The sequence below is a fragment of the Glycine max genome, chromosome 7 (assembly GCF_000004515.6).
Source record: "Glycine max cultivar Williams 82 chromosome 7, Glycine_max_v4.0, whole genome shotgun sequence".
Taxonomy (NCBI): Eukaryota; Viridiplantae; Streptophyta; class Magnoliopsida; order Fabales; family Fabaceae; genus Glycine; species Glycine max.
In genome coordinates, this window is record NC_038243.2 from 10,123,395 (window position 1) to 10,136,941 (window position 13,547).

The following is a 13,547-nucleotide window of genomic DNA, read 5'->3' on the forward strand; positions in this document are numbered from 1 at the left end:
ATATACGCGCGTTCTGTAATAAAGAGGCAATTTTCATGAATATGAATATATTTAATGTAATACGCTAAATTTCTAAGTTAATCTGATGATTCAAATTCAAATTTCGTGTTACGTTTAAGAATTTCTACTTGGTTGATGTAATTTTGTGCTCAGGGTTTCTTGAGTATCTCTTTGATTGGGATTTCACTGGCTATTCTACAGTGTGAAAACAAATATATGTTCCCATTAGCACATTGTTTTTTGTTTCTGTTTCTCCACTAAAACTTGCGTAAACCCCTTGGTGTAACCTTCTGCCCCTCGTTTGTTGCATCACATCCACATGGTTCACATTCTCAATATTCCTCCAAAGTCGTTTTGTATAAAAAAAACGGCGTGAAAATGGTATAAATGATTTCAAATTAAGTAGTAGTACTATTCACACTATTCTTGGACTTACAACTGAGCCAACTTCTGCATTCTTGCATTTTATGTAATTATTTTAAGGTAAATTATCACTAAATTCTATTTTAATTTTTCAAAACATTACTTTTTGGTTCTAATTCTTGTAAATTTTAATTTTTTTACATCAAATATAAATTAAATTCTTTCTATAAATTACATAACATGTATATAAATATATCACGTCACATATAATTTCGAAATTGTCACTGATATTACATAATGGCATTTTAAACACGTATCATATTACCACAAAAATTTATGTGTGGCGATACACCAAAAAAAATTATGCGTGGTAACATAACATATCTATATACACGGTGACAGACTCAAATTTTTTTTTCAGTGAAAGCAAAAAATAATCTAATATTTTCTCAAACCAAAAATTATATAAGCTTTATTTAAAATGGTAATAAAAAATTAAAAACAGTAAAATTTAAAAAGATAAAATGAGTAAAATTAGTATCAATTTATTATCTCTTTTATCTTTTATAACTATTTGCATTTATCTTATTTAAAAAAATTAATTTGTGGGAGTAACTTCTATTTTTTTATAGAAACAAAAAAAAATATTTATTCAATATATTCAAATAAAAAAATTTACTTTATGGTACAATTACCCACCATGTAGATGTGCTACTAATGTATATATACATATATCAAACCTGTTGCTAATATAACATTTAAATATATGTCGATGAAAATTATTTATAAAAAATCATGATGAACAAAATCATCAAAAATAACAAATTAAATTAAAAAATATTTAAGTCTTACATTTTAATTGCTATGTTACTTATTTAGTGTACTTGATCTAGGTATAATGCATTTAAGATATTTATTTGTTAATAAACTTAGTTGCAATTCAATAAGTATTTTTTTAGTGTTATTCTCAAGTTAGAATTAGAATTTCACTTTAATAATTTATGTAACAAAAGTTTATATTAAAATTAACATAAGTTATCGAAATGAAATTCTAGTTGTGATTAAAGCACTTAAGCAGTGAGAGATTTAGATAATATGCACGGTTAATTTCAATTGTTCTTAAAACACCTAAAATAGTTAAAGGTTTAGATAGTATATATGAAGTTATAGGTTCTAACTCACCACAACCATTATAAAAAAAATAGTTAAAATAGTATACATGTAATAAGTTTTATTTATTTATTTTTTATGTGATGCACATATGCTAGTTTGATCAGAGTGATTTGAAAGAGGGGATATAAATGTTTAGTAGGAAAGGATTAATGAAATCGTTAATGAATACGACATGGGGAGTTTGAAACTCAAATAGGAAAATCTAATTCTTAAAACTGGATGGCAAGTAAATATGAATTTGTGGGTATTCATCTGACCCTAATTTGATTTTGAAGGAAAAAAAATTGTTTGAATTGGGATCCAGTTTTCTTCGACCTATAATTTATTTTAAAAATATAAGTAAATTTTTTTAGCCATATGCTATGAAAATGACCTCCTATTGGTTTCAAGTCTTACACTCCTGTCAATGTTAGCTGTAAACATCAATAATTACTTGTTCATTTTAAGATATACATGAGAATTTCATGACGGAAAATCATTCTCCACAATTTTCTTTTTCTTCTTCTCTTGAAATATAAAGTTTCCTACATTACCTAATTTCTTTCTTTCAAACTAAACTCAGGCAAAGTCATCATAGTTGTGCAGCGTAGTAAGAAAAATGCCACACAAGAAGAATAGTTTAGCATGAATTGTTTAAACAATGAGTTTACACGCTTTTTGGCTCGTTGATCAATGAAAAAAATGCTTGTCACTTTATTACGTTTAATGTTTATACTTGAATCTAGTTGAATTTCGGAAAAATTCTGAATGATTTTTTCAACTTACATAGCATTTATTTAAAAGAAGTATATGTATAATAATTTAATTTACTTAACAATAATGAAAGATTTATATCTTCAATAAAATCACGTTTGAGAAGATACAAGATCAATTATGATACTTCCTAATGCCAAACCACACACACTATGAATAGTTAATGGAAGAAATGTGGTACAAAAGGTTGAATGGGGCCAAAATGTAGAAGCTAGCTTTTGGATCATATAGGATCCGTTTATTTGTGGGGCTTTTTTATGAAAAAAAAAGCATATTTAATTTAAAGATATTTAAAAATTATGATAACTAGATGAACTTAAAAAAATTAAACTAGATATAAAAGCTTCTTGTGCGTTTCTCTCAAGTTCAAAAGAGTAACTAAAAAATCTATATTATAACAACTCTTTTTCCCAAAGATCATCCAATTATATACATAATTCCCATTCACGTGTCAAAAGCTTTCATGCCAAACATACTCAAATGATTCCACACTTCAACCATGTCTTTCTCTTAAGTTGGAGAGTCTTAGCTTAGAATATCACCGTGTTTGCCAACCAAAGTTTTGAAGTAACACATAAAGGTGTTGCAATATAGCATTATGGCATATAAAAGAAAATTTGTGGTACATGAAGCTTCATCTAGTTTCAATTCAAATCATAAAAGATTTCATACCACACATGCTCAAATGATTCCAAACTCCATTAATGTTTTTCTTTTAATTTGGAGTGCCTAAATATTCCCACACTTCAACCATGGCCTTCTAATTTGGAGTATGTGTAATGATGAAGTGGATGAAGTCCTACATCCAATAAGATTAACGAGATTCTTTTAGTACATGATAAATTGAAGTCTCACACTGAATGATTATGATTAAGGAAAACCTTTTAAGAAGAAGAAGAAAGAAAGAAAGAAATCGGAAATTAAGAAGTGGGAATAAAATGTGAAAGAGATAAAAATTACCAATTGGTATAACTCAGAAAGAACACAAGTACAATGACAGTCAGTGTTGGATGAATCCAATGAACTTATTAAAGATTTCAAACTTAGATCGGAATCATGACCTAAAAAATTACCTATAGTTTTGGATTGTTCAAGCCTTCTTTACCACTGTTTACTCTAATTAATTTCTTCATTCTGGTATTCTAGCTTCCTTATCATCATCATCTATTCACATGTTATTTGAAAAGAAAGTGGCAAATCATTTTCTTTTGGAAGGCACTTTTCAAGCTCAACTCAAGTTAATTAAAAAAAAAAGTCTTTTATCAAATTGTTGGGATAAAATATTTGAGATATTATATTTGTACAACTAGGCTGTGCAATTATTATATTTGAGATATTATATTTTAAGAGAAGAAAAAGAAGAGAAATATAAGAAGGATAACGTGGCAAACAAAGATATCAATATGTCATTCTTACTCTTATTGCGATATACAAAAAGAATACAATCGTATATGTTCCCTATCTATTTGTGGATTCTTTGAATCCCATGACAAAGATTGCAGAGGTTCATACGTTGGGCCAAAAATTTTACAGCACAAAATTACTTCTAATAGAAAATTAATAATTAAGCAGCCTAAAGTTAAAATGATCTCTTAACATTCTTGTAATCTGAGTCTATGCATTCCAATTCAGCCCTGTAAGGATTGAGGAATTTGAGAAGTTCAGTTGCTTTCTCCTTAGTCTCATCACCACATCCAACTTGCAACACCAACAAGAGCTTCTGAAAGGCACCAACTTGAAGGGCCTCAACAAGGGTTCTCCCTTCATCTTTTTCTCCAAACTTGCACAGCTTCCAAATGGCAGAAACAGAATAGTCTGTGGTCAGTGGTGAAACTCTGAGAATTTTCTTCACCAAAAGAGGAATTGTTAGATCATTCCCGCAGGCTTTGTTCCTTCCTTCTTCAGAGCTGCATAGAGAGTCCAAAATGGCCGCAGCCTTCTCACACAGGCTCTTGTCTGAGTCAATGAGAATGTCAAGCAAAGAAGAAACCAAACCCAATTCAACAAATGCCAACCTCATCTTCTCACTTGATTTGGAAGAGGATGAGACCAAGTACCAAACCACCCTCAATGAGGCCTTTGTGATGGTTGGACTAATCCTCTTGTTGATGAACTCCAAGAGCACATTGACCCCTTCAATTTGTGACAAGGCCTCCACATGCTGCACATCACCAAAGGAAAGAAGCTCTTTCAATGCCACAATGGACTTCTCTTTCCCTGAGAGATCTTGGTGCTTCAAGAACCAAACCATGCATCTTAGAGAAGCCAAAGACCCCAAAGACTTGTGTGCCTCCAATTGAAGTGGAAACATCCAATTGAGTGCTGACAAAATCTCCTCAAGAACCACCACATTTCTCTCAACAGAATCATTGGCAAATGCATCAAATGATGAAGCCAATGCCACAGGTGCTCCATTGTCCACTATGCACCTCTTGTTCCTCTCACTCTCACCACCCCACCTCTTCAATTTCTGCACCAATTTAAGGCAACCATATTGGTCCAAACCCCTTGCTGAGGCCTTCACTTGCATCAGAAGCTCAGCAACCTCATTTGGGCTAATTGGTATCCTTGGTGTTGGAATCCTCTCCACCCCATGTTGCCTATTCTCCACACACCAATCTTGAATCATTATCCTGAGGGAATGGTTTGGAATCATGTCAAAGTTTCTCACAACCTGGTTTGTAACAGGACATGTGATGTTCCCTTCATCAAACCACCTCTCCACACTCTCCCTATCATAGGTTATCCCTGTTGACAATGTCACAGGATCCTTCATCAAGTCAAGGGAAATTGGACACCTGAAGTGGTTGGGAATCACCAACTCCGTGATGGATTTGCCACCTTTTCGGCGGTTATTGTTGCAGCCCTTCCTTCTCCTCCACCCCAACACCATCTCTAGCAATTAACCTGCTCAAAGAAACTAACCAAAGTTGTTTTTGTAAGGTGAACTGTACTTTTTGGTGATCAAGTTTGAAACAATTTGATGAGAAATATTTTGAAGGGTCTTAAATTCAATTGAGTTTGTTCATGTATGTACAAGCTAAATATAAAATATTTATAGAGAATCAGACACGCATAGATATGTCATGTCTCATGTGTGTATTGTGTTATATAAGTACAGGGTCAGGGGTCCTTGCTGTCATACATATGAATGAGTGTGTTCAAAGTTAGACCACCCCCAAAGAAAATACCATTATTCTAAGAGAGAAGCATTCAAATTTGAAGAGAGAGAGAGAGAGAGAGAGTTGTTGCATAATAGGAGTGAGGAGGATTTGAATATTGACCATTGAAGAGTTGAAGAAAAATTGTGAATACATGGTATAACCGTCAAAAGGGAAGAACGGGTAAAAGAAAAACAAAAGGCCTAAGCGATATTGTTGTTTTGTTATGGCTTCGGCGTTGGGGTGTAGACTCGGTGACACGCTTTCTACTAAGGAATAAGACCAACACAACACGTACAATATTATGCTACACGTTAATATTCATTTTTTCTTCTTCTCAATTTTATTCTTTTTGTTAACTGCTACGTATGTGGTGCTGTTTACTTTGTGATAAAGTTTTAAAATTAAAGTTCAATTAGGCTTCATTAAATTTACTATATATAGTTTTAAATTTTGGTTTATTTAAAAATATATATTTTTAATTTGATATCGTCTATTAGTATTAAAATGCGAATCGATTCAAATTGAAATTAAATTTAAGTATTAGGTGTTCGAAAGGAATAAAAATAATAATTATAGATACAAAATAAAATTAAATATTTAATAGTATAGTGAAAGTCAAATGACTTAATTAATAATATTGTTTGAGTGAGGACTTGGATTTCAATATAGAGGTGATATATAAGTTCATTTAATTAACTTTGAATTTACTTAAAATGCAATAACAATGTAATTTTTTCCTTTATTATTTAATAATAGTTTTTTATTTATGATAAGATTGTTCATTTTAAAAGTTGTATATACATATGATGATTTTTAATTGATTAACTCTGATAATCTATCAAAATTAATCTTATCTCTTCATTATATAATTAGGGTTCAATTTCTAAGTTCAAGCATATTGGAAACGATTAGCTTTACAACCGTCAAAGTTGAACTAACCAAATGGGCTAGTCTAGTGGCCCAACAAGCTAGGTCGAGTCTCCCTCTTAAAATTATGGGGATTTTCTTGTTTAATTTTCTACATCTAACACTTTTTTAAATATTTTAAAATTAACCCTGTTAACTTCTTCTTTCTTTGTTCTTTCATTATTTTTTTCATACATGATTCATTTTCGTTTCCTTTTGGTCGAGGTCCTCCTTCTTTCTTATGGCTAGTTTGGTCGAGGTCCTCCTTCTTTCCTGTGGCTAGTTTGGTTGAGGTATATTGTTGCGGTGATGTGTTGGCAATTCATGATTATCGTCATGGTTGATGTTACAGTGTAGTGGCGGAGGTATATTTTTTTATGCAACTTTTGTGCTAATAAACATACAAATTTTTAATCCGTGAGAATCATACGGATTTGTATAACCTAATTTTTTTTGAAAAATTAAAAAATTTTATTTTAATGTTATTTTTAATAAATTTAGTTATATTTTTTTTATAATATTTGTGTAAATATTATAACATTAACTAGATTTTTTATTTTGGCCTTATCCTATCACAATTGTTTTTTTTTCATGGTGTTGCAACATGAAATATAAGGTGAACTAGGATTTGGGTGTTATGGAAAGTTATTTAGATGTTACATTTATATTTATATGTTTGTATATAGACAAAATGGATCCAGGAAAATATTAAAGGGGAGTTGATTTTTTTATACACAATTATGTAATAAATTGTGAATTTCACACAAATATTTATTATTATTTTTATGTGTAAAACTAGAGATAAATTATGTAAACACTAACTTAATTAACACTATTTTGATATATCGACATACTTCGTTAGGGTTCGTTAGTTTGTCATTGAATTTTTTTAATGTTTTGTAAAGATGGATGAATATCAATGGATATATACAAAAACATAATGTCTGAAGAAGTTAATATGTATGAAGACAATGGAGAGGAACCTGGTGTGTTTGAAAATATTGATTGTTCTTATGCTTTAAATATTTCTCAAGTATTGATATGATTTTGTATTTTGTTAAAATAAATGAACGTTCCTTGAAGTCTAAGCATGTATTATCTCTTTTGTAGGTGTTTACTATTCGTGATGACATTTTGCATTAGGTGCGCTGTGTTGCGCGTATGATATTGGTTTTGTGAGTGTGCTAATGAGGTCAGACATAGATACAAGAAAGAGAGGAAGGAGCTCATATGTTTTAATTGGTTGTAACAGGACCATACAAGAAATATTTAGTACGAACAGTTGCTGACAATAAAAAATGTGAGTGTCTCTTTAAGTTACGACACTAAGGGACTTCTTTCGCATCACCAATAACCTGTCTACCTAAGGTTCTCCCTAAAATTTTGCCTAAAGCCCGACGCAATCTTCTAATTCTAATCATAATCTACAATTTTAAATAGTAATAACAATTAATGTTATCATTCAAATAATAGTTGAATTTCATTTTTCATAAAAAAAAATCATTCTATTAATAAAAAAAATTAAATTAACATTAAATTATTAATCTAGCAAACTAAAATATATCGTCAAAATCAAACTACAATTTACTTTAAAATATTTTATAAATTACTATTTAATAATTCATAAATAAATATTTAATTATTTTATAAATAACTATTTTAATACGTTTATATATTCATAAATCAATGTAAAAATTCATTTTTTAAATTTTTATACTTCACATCATTAATTCTGATCAAAATCAAAAGTACAATTTTATTTTTTATTTCTATTAAATGACTAATTCATTATTTTACAAATAATTATTTTAATACTTTTAAATATTTATAAATGAATTAAGAAATTCATTTTTTTATTTTTCATACTTCCAAACACTATTTATATAAATATTTAATATTATTAATGTAATAATATCTATACAGGTATATTAATAAAAACATTTGTCATATACAATATTACCTTTTTCTTTTGTTTAACTAAATTCTAAAATATATACATTATAAAAATTGGAATTTTTTTTATTTAAAATTTTTATAAATAACTATTTTAAATATAAAAAATAATTAAAATATTTATTTTAAAAATAATTAAATAACCAAAAAAATTATACATTCATTTTTAAATAAACAAAATTCATAAATAAATTATTTATTAAATAAAAAATTATTAAAAATCAACTTAAATAAACAAATATAGTTAATTAAATAAATAAATATTTAAAATAAACAACAATAATTATTTCTAAAATAATTAAATAACAACAAAAATTAAAAATTAATTTTTAAATAAAGAAATTAATTAAATTAATAATTTATTAAATAATAAAAGAAATAAAAATAAACAAAAATATGGATTGAGAATTCGTATAATCTATATGAATTCTCAATTTGTATTAATGCAATCAAAATTAAACTGAGATACAGATACTTATGACGACGAAAACGACGACAACACCAACAAATTAGTAAAGATAAAAGGAGGAATGAATGGAGGGGACTCATAGCGGCGCAAGAGGGAGAACGAAAAACGAAACACGAGTCAGGAGATGAATGTAGGGAGGAGAGTTGTATTTCAATTTTAATTATTGGGTGCATAAAAAGTTATTCCAGTGCAGTAGTAAGAATAAGCCAAAATTATGGTATAAAAAAGAACCTAGCAAATTTATCCATTTGAACTAAAAACATATTGGTAAAAACAACATTATTTAAACTTTCAAGCTTTAGTTTATTAATTTCTTTTTCACACTATTTTTAAATAAAAGTGAAATCATTTAGCAAGATTTATTTTATGCATATCTGAATTTTGTATACAAGAAAATAGATCAATTCTCATAAGATTATCGCAATAAGATTTTAATGTATTATTTTTTAAAATGGATTTTAATATATTAGTAATCCTACGTAATTATTATTATTATTATATTATTGTTATTATTATTACTTTGTAATAAGAGAGGAAGAAGATTCCATAAGAAATTGATTGCTTAATAAAATTGTTTAAATGATATTCAAGATCTCTCGTTGAAGGTGGAGGGAGAAGTTGATCGACACCTTCAATGATAGGTTTTCATAATCTAATATTTATTTAAGGATATGGTGTTTACTTTATTAATTTGTTTTACTTGAATACAAGATCTTAATAAACCATGTCATATACCATGTGAAGATAATTTTGTTATTCTTTGCATGATGTGATACTTCGTAAATATATAATTTATAACTTCTGCATGTTCAATGGAGGATTGAAATCGGTGGTACGCGGTGATGTATCTATCATTGAATTTACATATAGAAATTTTGGGTTTTCGCGTATTAGGGTAAAAGATTTATAAGCTTCATTTGATGGGCTCATAAGAATTTTATGTAAGTATATAAATCGAAATAAAAAAATAAAGCAATTAAAAACTTGGTTGTTTTGAAATTTTCAGGATCAACGTTAAACTTCTACATATTTGTTTAATGCTTAAAATAATTAGCTTAAGTTTAAAAAACAAGTAAAGACGTTCTACATACTAATACGTAAAGTTGACTCTTGAAACTATAGACATATTACCACCACCTTCTTTTAAATTGCTTTGAATTCAAATAACTTCGTTTGACGCTAGCATGCATTTACTATTAGATGTTGCACCCTAAAAGTAATTGATTTTTGTAGTCTATATTATATATATATTCCATATTAAAGAAGGTAAAACAAAAACACATTTATTGGTTATTTTTTTTTATTAATTATTAACAAAAAAATTCAACTATAAGATTAGACATAAACATTAGACCTTTTAGTTTAATTTATTATAAAAAATTATCTAATATAAAAGCTAACCACTTAAAATTATTTCAACTCAAAATCAATTTTAAATCTAAAATAAATTTCTCAACATATGACTAAATATGTAAACATTTAACCAAATTATGTTACTTTTACATGATTTTGAATTAATCAACATGAATCCAAATACAAGTTGCAACACTACAAAAATTACGGAATTACTAAATTTTGAATATTTTAATGTTGTTTGAATAAATTATGAATATTTTTATTTTAAGCAACAGATAAAAAAATACAATATATTGGTGAAAGTCCAATACATACATAATGTATCCTTCCAAGTACTAGGTAGCAGAGATCTGGCAATAGGACTTAGGAGTCAAATTGTGATAAATAAAAAATACATACAATATAGAAATGAAGTTAAATAATGTAAACGGTGATCTTGGAGCATCACATCTACTTTTATAACTTAAAATTTAGTAGGATGATTCAATTGATCATGATAGACTGGTTTATAATACAGAAAATTATCCTGAATAATATTGAATTCACAAACTAGTCTTTTATTTTATTTATGTTAGATTAGCTAAAGTAAAACTGGATTTAGATGATTTAAGATTTTAAATTTGAATATTATGGATATAAAAAAAAATACAACTGACAAAGAAGACTTTATTAAAAGTGATTATTGTCAAGATTTTTTTAACAAAAGATAATCATAGATAAAATTAATAGACATTTAAAAAAGAAGTAGAAACTAACCTTTTATTCAGTCTTGAGCAAGGTGTAGTGTGGTTTTAGTTTGACCTTTTCGTTATATTTAATTTTGGTGGCTTATTGAATAGCAAGATGATGACGCAACCCACCACAGGTGAGAGAGTTAGTCTCTGTTTTACCAAACCAAACTCCATTCTTGACACCTTCAAACCCAGCAATTGCATTGCAAAGGAAACCATAGCCTCAATTTTTCATTCATATTAATTAAGCCACCCATTTAATTATTATTTTTTCTTTTGTTTTTGGAGACTAAAGGCTATTGACCTCCTTGCGTGTGTGGCGAGACCATGATGCAATAATCACCATTCTATTCTCATCTTTGAAGAAAATTTATCATCGAGAATTTCAATCCTTTGCATAACGAATGAAGGCTTTTGATGGGGTACGGTGTTAGTTTATTTTTGGACTAATTCTCTTGCTTAGATTTGTATTTTTCTTTTCCTTACACTCATAATTTTTTTTTTGGTCTTAATGCTCTAACTCATAAGAAAAGTTTAACTTTGACTAATTTGAAATTAGAGATAAATAAGATCTAATTACGATACTATATTAAACAAAAAATAGTGTGCGTCAGATAAAATAATCACTCATTAATTAAGTAGATATACTTGTTTTTTTTTATTTTATAAACCAAATACAAGTATTAACCAATTTATAGCAACTCATATGCCCTCAATAACCAACTTGATCAATTGAATTAAACTTGTTGCTATATTTGGTTTAATATTTGCCATAACCAAACTCACATTTTAATTGTAGGTAAGCTATTCTTGTATATTTATGAATATAACAACGCTATTTTTAGGGGCAGTAAATTAAAAATATACATGTATAAAATAAAATAAAATAAAAAAGAAGAAAGAATTAAAGCAATTGTAGTAGAAAAACAAAATACATGATTCACAATTATTGTAGGCAAAATCTTCTCTCACTGTTCTAGTCAATGCTTTATGATTCCTCTTCGTTTTTCCGACCCTAAACTTAGGCACGCCTCCTAACTAACAGATTTATATTATACTGCTTCTTAATTAAACTATGAAATTTTTCTCTCTCTTATAACAACAAGTCAACAACAATCAACTTTAATTTGTAGGAATTTCTTAGTTTCATTAAATCCGAGATATATATTGGCTGGAGCAGCCAAAACTGCTTGATATAGTGGGACAAGATTTTTATATATGCATTTTATTAGTGCTAATTCATACTAGAACATGCATCTAAAATCTGATTATAACATAAACAACTAATGTTATTTTTGCATTGTGATGAGAATTTTATCCTGTAAACTTATTTTTTTATAGAAAATATTCAAAATGCATATTCATTTTATTTCAAACTCAATCTTAATCAAGTAAATTAATTTCATAAAACTAAGATATAATCTAATTAAAACAAGTTTGTAAATAGTTATTCAAACACACACTTTTAAAAATTTGACTGTCACATGGTGGTGTAAGTAGTTGAGGAGACATGATACATAGCCAATTATTTCCCAAGTTTGTGTAAGTAACATGCTGCAGCCAATTGAGGCAATTAATTGTGTTATTGTGAATTACTCCATTCCATTTTAATTATAAAACTTTTTTAATTAATTTATCTTCTTTAAGAAAAATATTTAAATTAATTAATTACATTAAATTTGTCAATTATTTATATTATAATTTCAAAACAGGTCTTGCTAACCAATATACTTCTGACATTGGTTAAGAAACTAAAAGGAAAAATGATTTATTATGTAAATCATAGGAGAGTGTAAAAAAGATTCCAGTGTAATTTTTTATCTTCCAATAAAAATATTTATATTTTAAATTTCTTAATCAATGTTCTTAGGATATTTGTTAGCATTTGTCTTCCAAATATTATTTTTTTATTATCTTTCTATTTACTTAATTGTTTCTCACTAATCACTAATATTTAGAGAGAGAATAATTAAGTAAGGGTATATGTGGAAAAAAAATAATTAATACATCTAGAAATTAAAAATGACATTATAAAAAGGGATAAATAATTTTTAAAAATATTCTTATAATTAAGGAAAGAGAGAGTATGTAGTACTCCTTTTTTTCCAATTATAATTATTTTCATCTGATATTTTAAACAAATTATAAAAATCAATAAATATATGAAAAAAAATTTTACAAAATTAACCTAATCATTATTAATTCATTTTTTGTTTTTTAGGTCATACATTAATATTATAATGGATATAAGTAAAAAAATAATTAATGTTACATTATTGAAAAACTAAAATAATAATTATTTTAAAATAAATTTTTTATTCTTTTGGACGTCAAGAAAAATGTAGGGTACGAGTTTAAATTTGAAAATCGAACAAACATAAGCCCCACATTATACCTAACACGCAAAACAGTTTAAATTATTGGAACATTTACACAGAACACCTATACAGGGAGAACATATTATATGTAAGGATCTACTATAAATCAAGTTTAATTATTGTGTTGAAGATCAGTAGCCAAATTAAAACTTAAAGTAAGTTGCTTGATCACTAGGATACAAAATTGAATTCTCTGCTCTTTATTATTGTATATATATCAGTAAAGTAAGCACGGGCCGCCCTAGTTAGGTATGAATATGAAGTCAGAAAAATCAAATAACAGCTCCTGCCGGCGATCATG

The 13,547-nt window shown here is 27.7% G+C and overlaps 1 protein-coding gene across 1 annotated transcript; it reads right to left on the bottom strand.

Moving 5' to 3' along the window:
- Positions 1–3,685: 3,685 nt before the first annotated feature.
- On the bottom strand, positions 3,686–5,442 carry LOC100794340 (U-box domain-containing protein 21). Its single transcript, XM_003530031.5, has one exon. The coding sequence runs from the start codon at positions 5,180–5,182 to the stop codon at positions 3,869–3,871; it is 1,314 nt and encodes a 437-aa protein (XP_003530079.1). The 5' UTR covers positions 5,183–5,442; the 3' UTR covers positions 3,686–3,868.
- Between the last annotated feature and the right edge of the window lie 8,105 nt (positions 5,443–13,547).

What these genes read in the sequence shown, in the direction of transcription:
- LOC100794340 (XM_003530031.5), bottom strand. Translation starts at nt 5,182, where the DNA reads ATGGTGTTGGGGTGGAGGAGAAGGAAGGGCTGCAACAATAACCGCCGA.